At 40.6% G+C, this 19,227-nt stretch overlaps 1 protein-coding gene across 1 annotated transcript in view; it reads right to left on the reverse strand.

Moving 5' to 3' along the window:
- Positions 1–19,227, reverse strand: part of LOC140197635 (ankyrin repeat and death domain-containing protein 1A-like) — an 81,724-nt gene that overhangs the window by 11,263 nt on the left and 51,234 nt on the right. The window contains exons 13-14 of the mRNA XM_072257886.1: positions 10,158–10,359; positions 5,968–6,099 (exon numbers count right to left, since the gene is read on the reverse strand). Of these exons, the coding sequence (XP_072113987.1) occupies positions 5,968–6,099; positions 10,158–10,359 (334 nt within the window). The remainder of the gene's footprint in view (positions 1–5,967; positions 6,100–10,157; positions 10,360–19,227) is intronic.

A 19,227-nucleotide genomic window follows, 5' to 3' on the forward strand; every position in this document is an offset into this window, starting at 1 on the left:
ACTATAGGAAGGATGTGGAAGCATTGGAAAGGGTACAGAGGAGATTTACCAGGATACTGCCTGGTTTAGAAAGTATGCATTATGATCAGAGATTAAGGGAGCTAGGGCTTTACTCTTTGGAGAGAAGGAGGATGAGAGGAGACATGATAGAGGTGTACAAGATAATAAAAGGAATAGATAGAGTGGATAGCCAGCGCCTCTTCCCCTGGGAACCACTGCTCAATACAAGAGGACATGGCTTTAAGGTAAGGGGTGGGAAGTTCAAGGGGGATATTAGAGGAAGGTTTTTTACTCAGAGAGTGGTTGGTGCGTGGAATGCACTGCCTGAGTCAGTGGTGGAGGCAGATACACTAGTGAAGCTGAAGAGATTTCTAGACAGGTATATGGAGGAATCTAAGGTGGGGGCTTATATGGGAGGCAGGGTTTGAGGGTCGGCACAACATTGTGGGCCGAAGGGCCTGTAGTGTGCTGTACTATTCTATGTTCTATGTCTTGCCCTTCCTGAAGTCCACAATCAGCTCTTTCGTCTTACTGACGTTGAGTGCCAGGTTGTTGCTGTGGCACCAGTCCACTAGTTGGCATGTCTCACTCCTGTACGCCCTCTCATCACCACCTGAGATTCTACCAACAATGGTTGTATCATCAGCAAATTTATAGATGGTATTTGAGCTATGCCTAGCCACACAGTCATGTGTGTACAGAGAGTAGAGCAGTGGGTTAATCACACACCCGAGGTGCGCCAGTGTTGATTGTCAGCGAGGAGGATATGTTATCACCAATCTGCACAGCCTGTGGTCTTCCGGTTAGGAAGTCGAGGATCCAATTGCAGAGGGAGGTACAGGAGCCCAGGCTCTGCAACTTGTCAATCAGGATTGTGGGAATGATGGTATTAAATGCTGAGCTATAGTCGATGAACGGCATCCTGATGTAGGTGCTTGTGTTATCTAGGTGGTCTAAAGCCGTGTGGTAGATTGCGTCTGCCGTTGACCGATTGTGGTGATAGGCAAATTGCTGTGGGTCCAGGTCCTTGCTGAGGCAGGAGTTCAGTCTAGTCATGACCAACCTCTCAAAGCATTCCATCACTGTAGATGTGAGTGCTACCGAGCGATAGTCATTAAGGCAGCTCACATTATTCTTCTTTGGCACTGGTTTAATTGTTGCCTTTTTGAAGCAAGTGGGAACTTCTGCCCATAGCAGTGAGACATTGAAAATGTCTTTGAATACTCCCGCTAGTTAGTTGGCACAAGTTTTCAGAGCCTTACAAGGTACTCCATCAGGACCTTATGCCTTGCGGGGGCTCACCCTCTTTAAAGACAGTCTAACGTTGGCCTCTGAGACAGAGATCACAGTGTCATCAGGTGCAGCAGGGATCTTCACAGCTGTAGTTGTGTTCTCCCTTTCAAAGCGTGCATAGAAGGAGTTGAGTTCATCTGGTATTGGAGCATCGCTGCCATTCATGCTATTGTGTCATACTGTTATTACTACTTATAATCTCCTCAAAGCATTCCAACAGGATGGTCAGGCATGATTTTCCCTGCAGCATCCATCACCCCCAGCACCCAGGACATGCTCCCTTTTCACTCCTGCCATCAAGAAGACAATACAGGAGACTCAGGGCCCACACCACCGGGTTCAGGAACAGTTATTACCCCTTGACGATAAGGCTCTTGAACCAGTGGGGATAACTTCACTCGCCCCGATTTCTGAACTGTTCCCACAACTATGGGCTCACTTTCAAGGACTCTTCACCTCATGTTCTCGATATTTATTGCTTATTTATTTATCATTATTATGTCTTGTTTTCTTTTGTATTTGCATAGTTTGTTGTATTTTGCTTATTAGTTGTTTGTCTATCCTGTTGAGTGCGGTCGTTCATTGATTGTATTGTGTTTCTTCGATTTACTGAGTATGGTCAAGGGTTGTATATGGTGACATTTGCATTTTCATAATACATTTACTTTGAACTTACTGAAATATTTTTATGACTACTCACACATTCATGATAATGTAAGAGACTCTTATTCAATTACCTGCTGAGTATTAAAATTACTTTATTTACTTTGGCAAGACTTGGTCTTATTATAACCACCTCCACAGCTAAGAAATACCTCCATGGTTCTGAATATGTGTAATTATTTGTTTTATTGCTGTTGCCACCCAACTAGTTGTGATTAATTATATGTGTTTAAGCAGAGCTTACAATTCATTCCTGAAGCATGACAAGCACACCTGTACAGATCTCAAAAACAAATTATTACAATCTGACTCATGTATATTTCCTTCCTTATTTGAGCTCACATTTTTCTTTTGTCTTTTGTAAATTTTTTTTTGCAGTTTAAATGCAATTCAACACATCTTTCTCTTTCCAACCTTAACTGAGCTTACTTAACTTCCTTAATTCACACTTAAGAAAAGAAACTACACTTTCTTCTACAGAAGGTTAGCCAGTTCAGTACTTTTACTAATTATGAATTTCTTTTCTTTTTCTCCTAGGCTTTTCCACATTGGTTTGATTAACCTCTGTGCACCATGGCTATGACCCTAACTCCAGATCGTCCTTCATTTCCACCTGTTTCATTGATCACTCTTTTGGAGATCACCAAGAACGTTACTGAGGAAAGAATTCCATAAATCAATTGGAATGAGATTGCAAGGAGAAAATTAATTCACTTGCACGTTTCATGAAGTGAATAATGCTGACAAAATCCTTTAAAATGTTATCAAGTTAAAAACTATTATAACTTTAAGGGTGGAGTTGATCAGACATTTTAACACCAGTGTTCTTGTTTAGCTCCAGCAAATTCCTATCATGCGTGTTGAGCACATAATGTCACAGCGGCAAAAGGAATGTAAATATCAATTGTAAAGCTGTACAAAAAACTACCACAGAAAGAACACTTTGTCAGAACTCCTACATTTGAAATATTTCTCATAAGCATAGAGACACTAACTCATGGTTGTAAGTATAACTAAGCAATCACAAATGTGGAGGTTATTAGAATACACAGTAGATTGTAAGAAGCCTGATGGGAACAAGGAAAGCAAAGTCATAAAAAGGGCATGATTACAGATGCAATAAACAATAGGCTGAATGGAGCCAAATAGAACAGGTTTATTACCCATCCTACAGCTTGTTATGGACAGCAGTGTTCAACACACAAGTTGAGCCTTATTTTTGGTGTACATTCTCCTTAAGTAAAATTGCTTTAATCGTAGAGAGTAGTAGAGCTATACAGCACAGGTACAGGCCCTTTGGCCCACTGTGTCCATGCTGACCTTTCAGTCTATCTAAGCTCACTTGACTGCATTAGGTCTCTATCCTTTTATGCCTATTTAAGGGACAGTCTAAAAGTTTCTTAAATATATTGAATATATCTGATTCCTCCATTATTTTTGGCAGAGTTCCAGACATCAAGCATACTCTGCAAAAACAAACTTCCTTCTCAAATTCCCTTTAAAACTCCTTCCTCTCACCTTAAACCTTTACTTTCTCTTTTTTTATTTTGATACCCTACCATGACAAAAAGATTTTGTAACCTGTATAAACCTCTTAACAGCCCACTTCATTCCAGGAAAAACAAAACCACTCTCTCCCTGTAACTAGTCTTCCATTCTAAACAACATCCTGGTAAATCTTCTTTCTACCCTTTTCAGCATAACCACATTCCTTGTACAGTATGGGGACCAAATAGCTCACAATACTCCCAACTATAATCTAACTAGTGTTTTGTAAAGTTGCAACATAATACCCCATTTGTATATATACATTCTGTGCTCCCTATCTATGAAGGCACACATGTCATATGTGTTTTTCATCACCCTATCCACCAGTGTTGCCACTTTCACGCAATCATGGGCATGAATCACAAGATTTTCTCAGTTCATCAGCAATCCTTAACATTACAATTCACCATATCTCCTTCTGTTGTTTGACTTCACAAAATGCATCACCTCACAGTGTGATTAAATTCCATCTGATCCATAACCAGTTGTAGTCTTAGACATCTGCACTTCCTTCCCTGTCCTCAACACTGCCAACTTTAGTGCCATATGCAAATTTACTAATCATATGTTCACATCTGAGAATCGATTACTGATCCATGCATTAAACCATTGGTCTCAGACCTCCAATGAGAAAAACATCCTTCCACCAATACCCTCTGCCTTCCATCACTGAACCAATTTCAGATTCTATTAACCAGTTAACCTTGGATCTTATGTGCTCTGGATTAGCCTATCATGCAGGAAAATACCTTACTAAAGTCCAGTTAGTCAGTTTCTATCAACCTACCTTCATCAATATTTTCAGTTTTCGCTAAAAACTCAATGTTACCCCACACTAGCAATGCTAATATCCTTGAACAGCCTCTGTATCCAAATGCAGATAAATAAGATCCCTTAGAATTCTCTCCAATAATTTCCCTACCATTGACACAAAGATCTCCAGTTTGTAGTTACCTGACTCCTCTTTGCTGCCTGTCTTAAAAGTAAATCATTAGTTGTCCTCCAGTCCTCTGGCAGCTCAGCTGTGGCTAACAAAGATGTAAGTATCAGTCTTGATGAAGCGCCTTGGCCCAAATTGTCAGCTGTTTATTCTTTCCCATTGACGCTGCCTGACCTGCTGAGTTCTTCCAGCATTATGTGTGTGCTGCTTGGATCTCCAGCAACTGCAGATTTTCTCTTGTTTGTATGTATCTTTGTCAGGGCCCCCATCTATCTTCTCCCTTGCTTTCCACAGCAACCTGGGATAGATCTCATCTGGTCCTTGGGATTTATTAACCCTTATGATATCTAACATCTCCTCTTTGATAATAAACTGCTTCAAATTATTCACTTACCCATCCCTGAACTTATTATTTTACATGCTTTTCTGCTTGGTGAATACAGATAAGAAAGACTCATTTAAGACCTAATCCACATTGCATGTACATGCAAATTGTACATAAAAAGCAGGTGATAAGAGATCACAAATCCTGATCACTTATCCTGGAAACTAGGTAAAATTATTTTTGCCAAAATGGTGACACGGCCTCCCACAATTGTATAAACCCATAAAATGTTTTAGTTAGCTTGTATATGAAGAACGGTCATTATCAGCTTCATATGCATTAGTTAGGGCAGCTTTGTTAGTCTTGTACCTTCTTCTACAACCTAGCTGGCTGTTAGTGGTCAAACTCTCCCTTCCTCCACATGAAGTCAAGAACTGGTGAGGTCAGAATCGCAGATCCCCTCTACAGCAACTGGGCTAAGTAATGCATAAACTATTTCTAAGCACAGAAGCCTACGTGAAGCCTTTGGAGCCAAATCCTAAGATGCTGAAGTACTAACAACAAAAATGTCAAAGTTGCCTTTTTATATACCATGAAGGGGCATTATATGTCAATCATCTACTTAAGCAGCCTTTGGGTGGGAGATCCTTAAGTTGCCTTAAGATCCTTTGCCATGATTGCATCTTGTGCTAAAATGTAGGTCTACATTTTAAGGTAAGAATGCACAAGGAAGACATTCAGCCATCTGTGTCAGGAAATCTGAATGTATGAAGCTTCAACCTTCACTTCAGTCATACATTTATATCTTTGATGCCTACAAATCACCGTGAAATTTGTTTCCAGATGTCCACAGGAGAATATGAGAAAGAACTTTGTTCTTTAAAGATTCTCATCTGTTTAGGAATTTACTGAAATTGATTACGCTCCCTGGTTTGAGCTGGGTGTGACACTTGTTCAATGAGTCAATTTATCGTGAATGAATAAACAAGAATACATTCAAAAGAAACATCTTGGCACTTGAAGTAGGAATTTCTTTTCAGGTATGAGAAACTTATTGTGGTTGCAGTCCACAATCAAAATATTAAAATGATTATCATGCAATCAAACAAAGACAGAAGGAAACTACATTGTGAGTGAACGTAAAAACCCATTCATCATGATATTTTAAAATGTGAAAAAGTACTCCATTTTTACTTACCAGCTAAGTTATTCTGTTCAATATTAACTAGTGCCTCATACAAGGCCTTGACTGGATTTGTGCCAGTTAGAAGAATTCCATGCAGCCAGATGAGTAGCACTCTGTGACCATGTTCCTTATAACTCTTTGCTCCTGAAGGAAAATAAATGTTTATTAAAAATACTAAACAATGTTTCAATAAGAGCAAGTGTTACAATGCAAATCTGAACTTCACTCAGCCTAGTTACATGAAGATATGACCTTGTGTGATGGAAACATCAGTATGTTGATATCTCAACGTGCAATGTGATTTTCACAAGCCGCCATAACACTAGTTTACTGATGAAACTAGATGGCAAAATCCAGCAACAAAAAAAATCCTGTTGCTTTAACTGAAACATACAGTACAAACACATTGAAGTCTGCCCGTCAATGTGTAACTAACTGATAAACAAATAAATAATACATATTCTGAAGTGTATTTTATAATATGTTGCCTAATTAATTAAGTGCCTTGGTGGGCTAAGTTCCTTCATGGGATAGGGAAAAAGTATGAGGAACAGTCTTTGTGGTGTGCACATTCCAGTTTTCCTGAGAGGTGAAGATAAAGAAGTTGATTTGCTTTCATTACTGCCAGTTTTGCCAAAAATCAAAGAACAAAGTTAACAGTTTTTGAGTCTGGTGGGTCCGGCATAGACCCTACTTAGCCTCATTCTCGAAGGGAATGGCACAAGCAGTCCATGATCAGGGTGGGTGGAATCCTTCATGATATTGTTGTCCTTTTTCTGACCCCTTTCTGTATGTATGTGCTTGATGGTGGATAGGCTGGTGCCGTTGAGGCATTGGGCAGGTTTGACTACCCATCGTAGAGCCTCCTTGTCCTCTGGCATGCAGTTTCCATACTATGCAGCACGTTCAGATGCTCCCTAGCAGTTCACCAGCATCTTTTCAACCACAATGAAGGAAAGCCAATAAATGGCAACTTTGCTACTTACACCCTTGAAAATGGATTTTTCTAAAAATTCCAGTTTGAGGAACAAACTTTACCTGAAGACCTGGGCAAGTGTAAAGTGCATATTAATGGTGGAAATTTATGTGTAAGGAAAGTATAAACAAAATGCCTTAACACCAGAAGTCCTCAATCCCACAGAAGGATCTTGACCAAAACATCAACTGTCCATTTCCCTTCATAGATGCTAGTGGACTCGCAGAGTTTGACAGATGTTACCTACACTCATCTCTGGAACATTTGGACAGTAAAACACCTATGTTAGGCCATCGCTTACTGACTACAGCTCCACCTTCAGTGCTATATTTCCATGTAAATCTATCTCTATGCTCCTAAACCTGGGACTGAACACCTCCCTTTGCAGCTTGATCCTTGACTTACTAACCAAATGTCCGAAGACAGTAAGGATAGGCATGAAGACCTCCATCACAATTATTCTCAACACTGGTGTCTGACAAGACTGTGTCCTCAGCCCCCCACTGTACTCCTATACATTTATGACTGCCTGGCCAGATTCTCGATGATACCACTGTAGTGGGCTGTATCTCAGATAACAATGAGTCGGAGTACAGAAAAGAGATAGTAGCATAGTAGTGTCATGACTTTCCTTTAAAACACAACAAAAGAGCAGGTCAGGAAGGGCAGTGGTGCCACCTATCCTGTTTACATCAACTGTGCTAAGCTAGAGAGCTGGGAAGTTCAGTTCCTAGGAGTGGACGTCAGAAGCTTGTCTTGATCCAACCATTGCAGGTGCCATGGCTAAGAAAGTGTATGGCACCTCTACATGCTCTGGAGGCTAAAGAAATTTTATCAGATCCATTTTGATTCTCAATAATCATAAATGCACAATAGCATGCTCTGCCTGAGACCACATAAAACTTGCACAGAATTGTGAACACAGCTCAGCACATCCCAGAAACTAACCTCCCCTCCGTGGATTCTACACTTTTCACTGTCTCAGCAAAGCAGCCAACATAATCACAGACCCTATCCACATTGAACATTCTCTCATCTCCAACACCTCCCTCAACCCCATCAGGCAGAAGATACAAAACCTGAAAACATGTACCATCATGCTCAAGGACAGCTTCTATCCTGCTTTTGTAAGACTACTGAACCATCACTTTGTGCAATAAGATAGATTATCGATCTCACAATCTATTTTGTTAGGGCCTTGCACTTTATTGTCTGCCTCAACAGCACCCTCCCTATAACTGCAACACTTTGTTATGCATTCCCTCATTGTCTTCCCTTTTACTACATTTCATTACTGATGTCATGAAATTATCTTTATGGATGTTATGCAAAACAAAATGTTTTCACTCTACCTTGGTATGTATGATAACAATGAACCAATTTACCAGCTTGCACAATCATAACCCGCACCATTTAATGGAATGAAAAATTAAATTGCAACAGTCTTATGAACAAAGAACTTTTCACCCAGCTATCCATGATTGAATAACCCTGCCCAGATAATGTGGATGATTCTGAGTATGAATGGAAGCAGAGTTAAGGGAGGTGAACTGAGACCAAACTCATTCCCTTCAGGGACCAGACATTGTCCATCCCTCCTTCCAAACATTCCTCAATAGTGAAATAAAATGAAATCAAGAACTTCTGTGCAACTTAAATGTAAAATGTGAAATAAACATTCTTTATAGTAATAAAGTGCATTTTTGTTCACTAGATTTATTTTAAGATTTAAAAAACCATAAGACCATAAAAGTGCACCATTGCCTTGTTTCTCTGTCAGCTCCAAATTAGAAGAAACTTGAGATGGTGCCTCAACCAATTTGACACTCTATTTTCCTCTTCAGAGCCACATAATACGGCTGGTGAGAAAAGTCTAACACTATGTAGGGCCCAAACAATCAACTTGGGCCCATGCCCGAGTGCATGCTGGAAGATACTGCACATCAGTTGGTAGGTTCTGGGTGCTCAGCGCCACTGGAAGATCCAGCCCATTATATGATATATAGGTTTAACAGACAGTAAAGCTCTGTCTGCCACAATTACCCATGGACAGTTACTATCCAGAATCACCGCTGGTTTGAGGTGAATGGGATCAGCTGCTTCCATCTGACTAAGTACGTATGTAGGTATTGGTGGAGATTCTCAGATAAGACAAGTCCAGGAAGATCAAATTTCATGAAAGGAATAAATCATGAACCTGTTTAATTTAGAACAAAGAGCATCATTGAGAAATTATATTGAAAGCCTATGATAAGAACATGAGAAAAAGGACCAGATGTTGACAATCGAGCTTTTAGACCAAGCACTGTTATTCATCGAGGTCATGGCTGATCTACCTCAGCACTATTTTCCTGCATTATCCCCATCTCCTTTGATTCCCTTAATGCCCAGAAATCTATTGATCTAAATCTTAAGCCAACTGAGACTCCACACACCTCAAGGGGGAGGGAATTCCAAAGGTTCCCCACTCTGAGCAACATATTCGTGCTAAGTGTCCTCTCAAACTGTACCCCATTATCCAAACCTTCTCAGGGACAGTAAACATCTTCCTTCCACCTACCCAGTCAAACCCTTTAAGAATTTTGTATGTTTCATTTAAGGAAATGATTGTGCTCTGAAACAGGGGTCCCCAACATTTTGCACACCGCGGACCGGTTTAATGTTGACAATATTCTTGCGGACCAGCCGACCCGGGCGATGGGGGTGGAGGTGTTCAAGTTCAACAGTGCGTGACAGAGAATAAGGAAAGGTGCAGCTGACTCATATCGTTTCATATCACCAAATCATATCGTTTCCTCGCTGCCCAGTGGTTGGGGACCACTGCTCTAGAAGACTAGCATGATAAGTTTCATTATATCACAACTACATAGAGATGATAAAGTTGACTGCTTTCTGGTGTTACATTGGACAAACACTTTTGAGAATTGGAAGTGCAATCCCTTTTAGCAGTGAAAGACTGAGTTTAAGTGTGATGTCATATCCTGATCATGTCCATGCAGGATGCAGAAGCCAAGTGTTCTAGGGTAGATGGAGTCCCCTAAAAATATCTGTACTCATGGGCATTCGAATACTAGTAAGGACACATCACTGCTTACTAGCAGGAATGGAAATAGAAAGGCAAAAAAAAGTAATTTTAGAGATGGCAACTGAAAGTGGAGTGATCAATTACTTAATCTTTAACATTGAAATGCTTCAATCTGAATGTCGAATTTAACACATTTCTCACCAGTCCATTGTTCTTCAATTCCTTTAATTTGTTCTTCGGTGAAGTACCACTGGTTTGCAAGCCTCTTCCAGTCCTTTGGCTTGAGGTCATGGTGTGCCAGGGTCCATAAAGTTGTGCGGAGTTGGCTCGTCTGTGTGGTATGATCCGGTTTGAATGTTAAAGGGTAATTGCTTGTTGGAATTGGATGTCTATCCTGGATGACCTGAAAAATAAGGAAGTGTATCTCCTCAGATTAGTACAAAATAGCATCATAGTCTACTCAATAGGACTTTTCCCTCAGTCTTGATTTTCTTGCAGCATGGTCTAGCTTTAAGGTTCTAGAACCAAATTTGTGAATATACCCGGGCAAGAAAGTACTTGTACATTTAAATATTAATTCCTACAATCTCAGTACCACTACAGAGAGCATTGTTAACATCAAAAAACAACTGAATATAAATGCAATGAACTATCAGATATAATAGGCCAAAATTGGCACTCAGTGACAAAGTGACCACATTCTCCACTCTGAATTAACTACCACCTTGCCTCATGTGATCTTAATAATGAGAACCAAGCTGGACGAATGCCTTACATTGAGGTGCAGTAACTTGGCCTTCTGGAATGTTATGGAATTATATAGGGCAGAAATGGAGTATGGTGCATAGCAACCAAACCTTGCACACATAAACAGTGAAAGCATCTGTGATAGTCAGCCAAGCTACTATTAGGCGTCCTACTGAATACTGGTAACTAGAGTCTCTCAGAACATTAAAGACATTCAGAAACAATCAAGTACTATTGCAATTATTAAAACCGATAAATTTATTTTAACATTTTAAACACAAAATACATTAAAACACCTAAAGACTTAAAAAGCAGCTTAGACTATTTACATAATTTTTAAATTTTGAGTGAACCAACATTTACCAAATCCCCTAGAGCTATAATTCTTTATTGAAATGAAAGGGGAGCACTTCATCCATAAAGACTAAACTGGTATAAGACTCTTCCTACCTCTCCCAGGATTATAAATATCAAGGAATCTCTATAAATGTCAGGCTTGTTAGCAAACCCCAGATCTTAAAAAGCTAACTAAGACAAATTTGACAGGTGAGAAGAGAGTATATACAGCCAGAAACTCTTCAACAGCTGAGTGGGAGGCCTCTTTCAATTCACTCACTAACAACTCAATTGTAAGACTTAGTGATGTTTCTTATTACAGAAAACTCTGCTGGTGCAGAAAATCCGAAGTAGTTCATCGCAGTTATGCAGGACAAAAATGACCAAAACTACCAAAATGCTATGTTTTCTAAGCTGCTTTGCCCAACAGATGGGCTGGCTGCTGAAAATACTTCATGCACTTGTTCAGAACTATGACTACCTTCATACTGAGTGGAACAACAGAACAGAGCTGCCCGTGTTCAGATCTCCAAGCCCCTGGAAAATCACAGGGCCAAAAGCAGTCTGCTAACAGCTAGATTACAGAATGTTTCATAAAGGAAGCAATGTCACAGCAAGGAATTTCAGCTCTGGGACCCAACGGAATGTTGAATGTAGAAAGATTGTTAATTTAGCAATACAAGGCTGGTGTTGCTCCTCCTGTTTCCACAGTGTCCATCTAAAATGGTTTTCCCAGGTGGACTACCAGTTGAACTTTATGTCAAAATTCCCCAAAAGCCTTCGGTGGGAGTCTCTCTCATGGTGCATTCAGATCCTGGCATTAAATATCAAAGGAACCTAAAACTGCAAACTAAATAAGGAAGAGAAAAGTTTGAAGTGACAAGAGGTCGTAACTTGTCACTTGCTGATGTTTTTACTGACCTATTATGGTTGTAGTAAATTAATATGAGATAAGAAATAGAAGCTTTTCTTTGAAGAGGTTGTGTAAGTTTCAAAGAATTCATGAAGTATGAATAAAGGACTTCCAGGTCTTATTAACTTCCTAAATTTAGCTGAAGTTAACTAGCAGCCAATTATTAGGTCATCCCTGTAAACAAATACCAAACTGTTAGTAAGTCACTCAATACTTGAACAAGGATTTTATTAACCACAAAGAAAGAATGTCGTGATTCCCAGAGTTCAGTTGAATACATTCGTCACATCCGAAAAATCACACTTCAGTTCGCTAAGTACCTGGTAAAAGACAACAACTTCAAATGGTGACTGTTCTTCACTGATGTTTCCTGCCTGCTGAGAGCTTCTAGCAGACAGCTTTATATGTGCAGCTCCAAACTGGGCTGGGTTTTGGGAGGTGGTGTACAGGACAAATAATAGACAATTTCACTGCTTTAAGTTTCAGCTCTCTATATTTTCTTTCATATTTAATGAGCCTGGGTAAGAACCATAAAGGATCCAGTTTGCAGGGCTATGGAGAGAGGATTAGTGACTGGGAATAGCTGAATCTTACACAGAACAGGTACCATTATCCTCAGGTACAATTGAACTCATCTACTATAACCATTACATGAATCGCTGACTTAGATGTCACGAGTCAACTTCCCACCTAGAATAAAGACACAAGTGTTCCATTTATTTCTTAGAAAGCACTGCAGATGGAGCCAGCAGATCAGTTAAGCCCCTCTCAGCCTGCTAGTGCAATTGCGAAAAAGTAGGTCTGGCTTATTTATTAGGATAGGACCATCCATTCTTTCATATGTTTTATCACTGCATCAATATCCTGAAAATATTAAAGTGTAGTTGTAATTATCTCCTCTCAAACTTTTAGATCCTTTTACTTCCCCCTGGGGTGCAGGGAGGGACTCAGTCTTAAAAACTTAGCTCATAATACAGTGGATTCTGGTTAATTTGGCCATCTACTAATCAGGGCAGCGACTTATGTAGGACAACTTGTAAAGATCAAAAACTAATTGAGAACATTGTCAGAGTTCCCTTTGTTTATTTTGGACATGACGCCGCTTAACTGGGACAGGAGACTGTTGTCAGACAGTTTCTAACTAGTGTCAGTCACATGCATTTGTGTGGCTGTTAAACACTACACCGTGCTTAGAGTGAACAATTTCTAAATAGCATCAATTGTGTGTTTCTGTTCAAAACACAGTGATTTTTCAGTTGGTGAGAATTAAAACAGTAAGACAATTCTTTCTTGGCTCACTGTGGTTTCAAGTATTCAGGCTTGGAGGTGCCAAAAGAGGCCAGGAGTGAAAAGGAAACAATTTCACTATTTCAACAAGTTAGGGACTATGAAGATACCAACAATCATCTTGAATGTGACAATGAAAATGAAGAGTTAGAGGATACAATCTTCAGAAGCATTGTATGAAGGCAGTCCATTATCCGCACTAGTTGGCTGCTGATTTTGTTCATTTACAGTCATTCAAAAGAATGTAACAGCCTATCCTGGATGAATTCATCTGTCGATAACTATTAGGAGCTTGTTCAAAGTTCAAAGTACATTTATTATCAAAGTATGTATACTGTATACGTACAAACTTGAGATTTGCTTTTAGCAGGCTGCCACAAAACAAAGAAACACCTAGAACCCATTTAAAGAAGAACCCACACAACAAGACTACCAAACACCCAATGTGTGAAAAAAGAGCAAATCATGCAAACAATAAAAAATAAACAATTAATATTAACCGCAGTCCCCGAAAGTGAGTGCTCAGCGCTGTGGTGATGGTCACAGGCCACAGGTGCAGAGTTAGCTCAATGCTGAAGTGCCTTTATCAAATTTACAAAGTAAACAAAAACACAAGCAACTTGAACTGCAGAGTCTCCGAATGCAAATCTCCAGCTGCAGAATGCATTCAGCACTGAGGCGAGAGAAGACCACCCAGGAGCCCATTGTCTGCAGGGCAACAGATGCTCCCAAACCTGCAGCATGGGACCCAAGACTTTTGCACCTTCTTCCTGCCAGCAGCAGCAGAAAGGGACCAGTGAGACTCAGAGAGACAGCACTGAACACCATTTTCCACTCTCATCCTCAATGACTTTAATCTTGCTCGATGCTTTAACCAATGCAGACTAATGGGTTTATATTCCACCATTAGTAATCAATGAAGTGTACACCACCAGCAATGGCCATAGTTACAATGTACACTCTCCGCTCTCATCCACACCAAATCCCCCAGGAGATCGCAGAAGCTCCAGATCATTTAGTCAGCTCAAAACTACATTCTTTAAAAGGAAATAACAGGCTGTAATTGATTGCAGCTCAGAAAAAGAAGTCCATTTAGAAGAAGAAGAGTAATAATTTTGTGAGTTGTCTGCAAGATGTTGCTGTTGGTTGCTGGAACTATCTTGCCGGAATATACAGTTTTATAGTACTGTAGCATGATTTATAGTGTTCCAATTTATCTTGTATTCCATTTAAGTACATAATTTGTTACTCAGATAAATGATAGCTTGTCTTTTTTACACCTTTTTAACTATTTTCATGAAAATTTGACTAATTGGGGCAGACACTTAATTAGGCCAAAATGTACTGATCCCAATGCATCTCAATTAACTGGAATCCACTGTATCTAAACTTCATAAACAAGAGAAAATCTGCAGATGCTGGAATACCAAGCAACACACACAAATTGCTGGAGGAACTCAGCAGGTTAGGCAGCATCTATGAAGAGTAATAAAGAGTCAAAGGTTTGGGCTGAGGACTTCATATGGACCGGAAAGGATGAGGGAGGTCAGAGGTAACAAAAATAGACTAAACTCCTTGTCCAAATGGAATGCCTCCTAGGGTGTGCAGGAAAGTTATGGTCAAAACCTTCCAGACATCTACAAATTCAGCAGTGAGTAAAACTGTGGGTTGCTGGGCGATGCAGCTTATTGGGCCTGAAGGGTTTATTCCACATTGTATCTCCAAATAAATAAATAAGGTTAGAATTCCCAGTCACTTGGACAAGTGTGGGTTGATTGGAGAGAGCCTCGATGAATTTGTTTGGGAAAATCATGTATTACTCACTTCTGCTGAAATGACACCCAAGGCTGATAAGCAAATTGTGACTGATATTGGATTTACATGGGATGTTTAAAAAAGTGCCTCATCGTAAGCCCATCACCAAGATGGAAGGCCATGGAATCGACCTCCAGAAACATGGAGAGAAGGCTGGCTAATAAACAGGAAAGAGAATGTAGTAGTAAAAGATAGTTTTTCAGATTGGAGGGTAGTGTACACTGGACTGTACAAAGCATAGAAGATGGAACAGTACATCTTCCGCCCATGATGCTGTGCCGGCTCCATAGCCTACTTTAAAACCAATCTAACCCTTCCTTCCCACACGGCTCTCCATTTTTCTTTCATCCATGTATCTACCATGTGCCTACCTCTCTTCTGTGTAAGAAACCTACCTCTGACATCCCCCACTATAATTTCCTCCAGACCCTTCAAGTTATGCCCTCGTAAAATCTCTGGCTGTCCAGTCTATCCATGTCCCTTATTATCTTGTATACCATCCAGGGGCAAATAGCCAGGGCCAGTGCTAGAACCATAGCTTTTATTAATGTGCATTAACGAACCAGAATTGGGTGTAGAGGCACTATTGATAGTGATCAATTTCAATCAGATAGGGGCAGTTCGGTGGGTTGGCCGAGTAAAGTTAATGCTGACAACTGTGAAGTGTATCACTTTGTTAGAAAGGATGAAAAGCAGCAAAATAAACTGCAAGGCACGATCCTAAACGAGGGTTAAGATCAGAGAGCAGCAGATACATGTGCACAGTTTGTTGATAGTAGCAGCACGAGCTGGGGAAGTGGTTAAAAAAGCAACATGGAATATACATAGAACTATGGAAAATGAAAGAAGGATATCATGACAAACATTGGTTCAGCCACAGTTCAAGAACTAAGTCCACCTCTGAGTGCTACACTTCTGCAAACATGTGAAGATTTCAGAGGTGCAGAGAAGGTCTCCCAAATTCAACTCCAAGGTTGACGGACTTCAGTTATGTAGATAGACTGAAAAAGCTGATGTTTTTCTCCGTGGACAGAGGAATGTGGAGGGAGATCATGAAGGCGCTATAGAGCAGATCGAGGGGAAATGATCCCATTGGTTTAGTGGTCAAGAACTAGGGGGGATAGAATGAAGGAGATTGCCAAAACAACCATAAGTAACAATGAGGAGTCCTCTTTTCACACAGTAAGTGATCAGGATCAGAAAGGCACTGCTGCCATTGCAGTGCAGGCTGATATAATTGCAGTGTTCAAAGCAGAGTTGTGAAATATCTGAAAGGAAAGAGTTTGCAAGCCTCTGGAAAGAGGGCAGGGAAGTAGGATTACTCTTACAATTGGCCTCCTTTTGTACTAATTATTTGTACTTATTAATGTGTGCATGCTGGATATTTCCGTATGGGCAAATATCCAAGTGCTTAAACTACAGCTGGATTAAAAGGAAATGTCTTGTTGGAATTTTATTGCCTCTACTGGCTCTTCGGCTCTTTCATGACCATATCTGTGACAAATAGCTACAAATGAGTGAACTTCTGTTGTTACTCCTATCACTCAGTTGCTTTCCATTGTTGACACACTGCTCTTAGAGTCAGTTTACAATCATTTCTGAGGAAAGGAGCCATTATGTAAACTAGGGAGTGCCCGAACAATAAACTTCCAATAACATACAAGATTTTGGCGGTGCTTCCAGCCCTTTGAGCCACGCAGCCCAGCAAGCCCTGCCACCTCCTGATTTAACCCCAACCTAATCAAGGGACAGTGTACAATGACCAATTACCCAACCAAATAGTTCGTCTTTGGGGTAGCATTCACATGTTACACAGCAGTACAATCATTCTTCCAGTAAACCTGCTGAGTGTAAAGGGGGACAGAAGTATGCAAGTCTGAGTCTGGCCACAAATCTACTTACGTCCCAACACTTGGTTCCGAGCTTAACACCCAGTCCACATACAAACCCAGGAGCTGGCCATATACCCTGGTCACACTCAGAGTCAGCCAGATGCCAAACTTTCAGAAATTCTAAACAATTAGATGCTGATTTTTTAATCAATACAGTGATAATAACAGTAGAATTCCAATGGAGAGAGTCGTAAATATACAAAGCTATCTTTGAAGTGCATTTGTTTACATTTAAGTCCAGTCTGGTCTAAGTTAGTGAATGCCTCTTCTCCATTAGTTAACAGTGTATAGGAGCTCAGAACTGAAGCTTGCCACTGTTTACTGTCAATTTATGATTTGATTCAAGCACCAGGAGGACCTAATAATAAAATGGAGATTTCAAACTGTCTGTTGTGATAGATTTTGTCCACTTTTGGCATTTTATTATATTTCTGGGTTAAAAGTGTTGATTAAATGTACCACATATTTGTTTGTATAGTATAATGCTATAATACAAACATGTACTATAGTTAGTTCCAGGAGGCAATACTTTACTTTACTGTTGCCAAACAATTGATACTAGGGCGTACAATCATCACAGCGATATTTGATTCTGCGCTTTATGCTCCCTGGAGTACAAATCGATAGTAAATACTAAAAATTTAAATTATAAATCATAAATAGAAAATAGAAAAGGGAAAGTAAGGCAGTGCAAAAAAACCAAGAGGCAGGTCTGGACATTTGGAGGGTATGGCCCATATCCGGGTCAGGATCCGTTCAGCAGTCTTATCACAGTTGGAAAGAAGCTGTTCCCAAATCTGGCCATACGCATCTTCAAGCTCCTGAGCCTTCTCCTGGAGGGAAGAGGGACAAAAAGTGTGTTGACTGGGTGGGTTGTGTCCTTAATTATCCTGACAGCACTGCTTCGACAGCGTGCGGTGTAAAGTGAGTCCAAGGACAGAAGATTGGTTTGTGTGATGTGCTGTGCCGTGTTCACAATCTTCTGCAGCTTCTTTCGGTCTTGGACAGGACAACTTCCATACCAGGTTGTGATGCACACTAGAAGAATGCTTTCTACGGTGCATCTGTAAAAATTAGTGAGGGTTTTAGGGGACAGGCCAAATTTCTTTAGCTTTCTCAGGAAGTAAAGGCGCTGGTGGGCCTTCTTGGCAGTGGACTTTTCTTGGTTGGACCAAATCAGGTCATTTGTGATATTGACCCCGAGAAACTTAAAGCTTTTGACCTGTTCCAATTGCGTACCACCGATGTAAATGGGGTCGTGCGGTCCGCTACTCCTTCTGAAGTCAACAACTAATTCCTTCGCCTTGCTGACGTTGAGGGATAGGTTATTGTCTTCGCACCATGCCACCAGGTTCTTAATTTCCTCTCTGTACTCAAACTCATCATTACCTGAGATACAGCCTACAATTGTTGTCTCATCAGCAAACTTATATATTGAGCTTGATGGAAACTTGGCTACACAATCATGGATGTACAGTGAGTACAGCAGGGGGCTGAGTACACAGCCTTGTGGGGCACCGGTGCTCAGAGTGATTGTAGAGGAGAGCTTGTCCCCTATTTTTACAGCCTGGGTCCTGTCTGTGAGGAAGTTGAAGATCCAGCTGCAGATCTGAGTGCTAAGGCCCAGGTTCCGGAGCTTAGGAATCAGTTTATTTGGAATGATGGCATTAAAGGCAGAGTTGTAGTCAATGAAAAGAGCCTTACATATGCATCTTTATTCTCCACGTGTTCTAAGGAGGAATGTAGGGCCAGAGAGATGGCATCTGCCATTGACCTGTTGCTCCGGTAGGCGAATTGCAAAGCGTCGAGGTTGACCAGAAGGCTGTGGTTGATGTGTGCCATAACCAATCGCTCGAAGCACTTCATAGCCATTGATGTCAGAGCCACAGGTCGATAGTCATTCAGGCATGCCGCCTTGCTCTTCTTCAGCACTGGGATTATCGTTGCCTTCTCATAACACAAGGGGATCTTAGACTGAAGCAAGGAGCAGTTGAAGATGTCAGCAAACACTCCAGCTAGCTCGCTTGCACAATAGTGGAAACAACGGTGAAGCAGAATTGATGTTTAGGGCACTTAACATTTCTTTAGGCAAATGACACTCAAAATTGTGCCTGTTTTGAAAAGAGCTCACCCACCACCACTCAAAACCTGAATTTATCAATAAAATACAATTTCAGCCATGAACTGGTGCAGTCATACATTTTAAAAAATGTACTTGAAGCATGACCCGACTGGTAGTGTAAAGGCATCAGTATCGGACTTCGAGATGAAAGATCCTGAG

Source organism: Mobula birostris, chromosome 5, assembly GCF_030028105.1.
Source record: "Mobula birostris isolate sMobBir1 chromosome 5, sMobBir1.hap1, whole genome shotgun sequence".
In the NCBI taxonomy this organism is placed as follows: Eukaryota; Metazoa; Chordata; class Chondrichthyes; order Myliobatiformes; family Myliobatidae; genus Mobula; species Mobula birostris.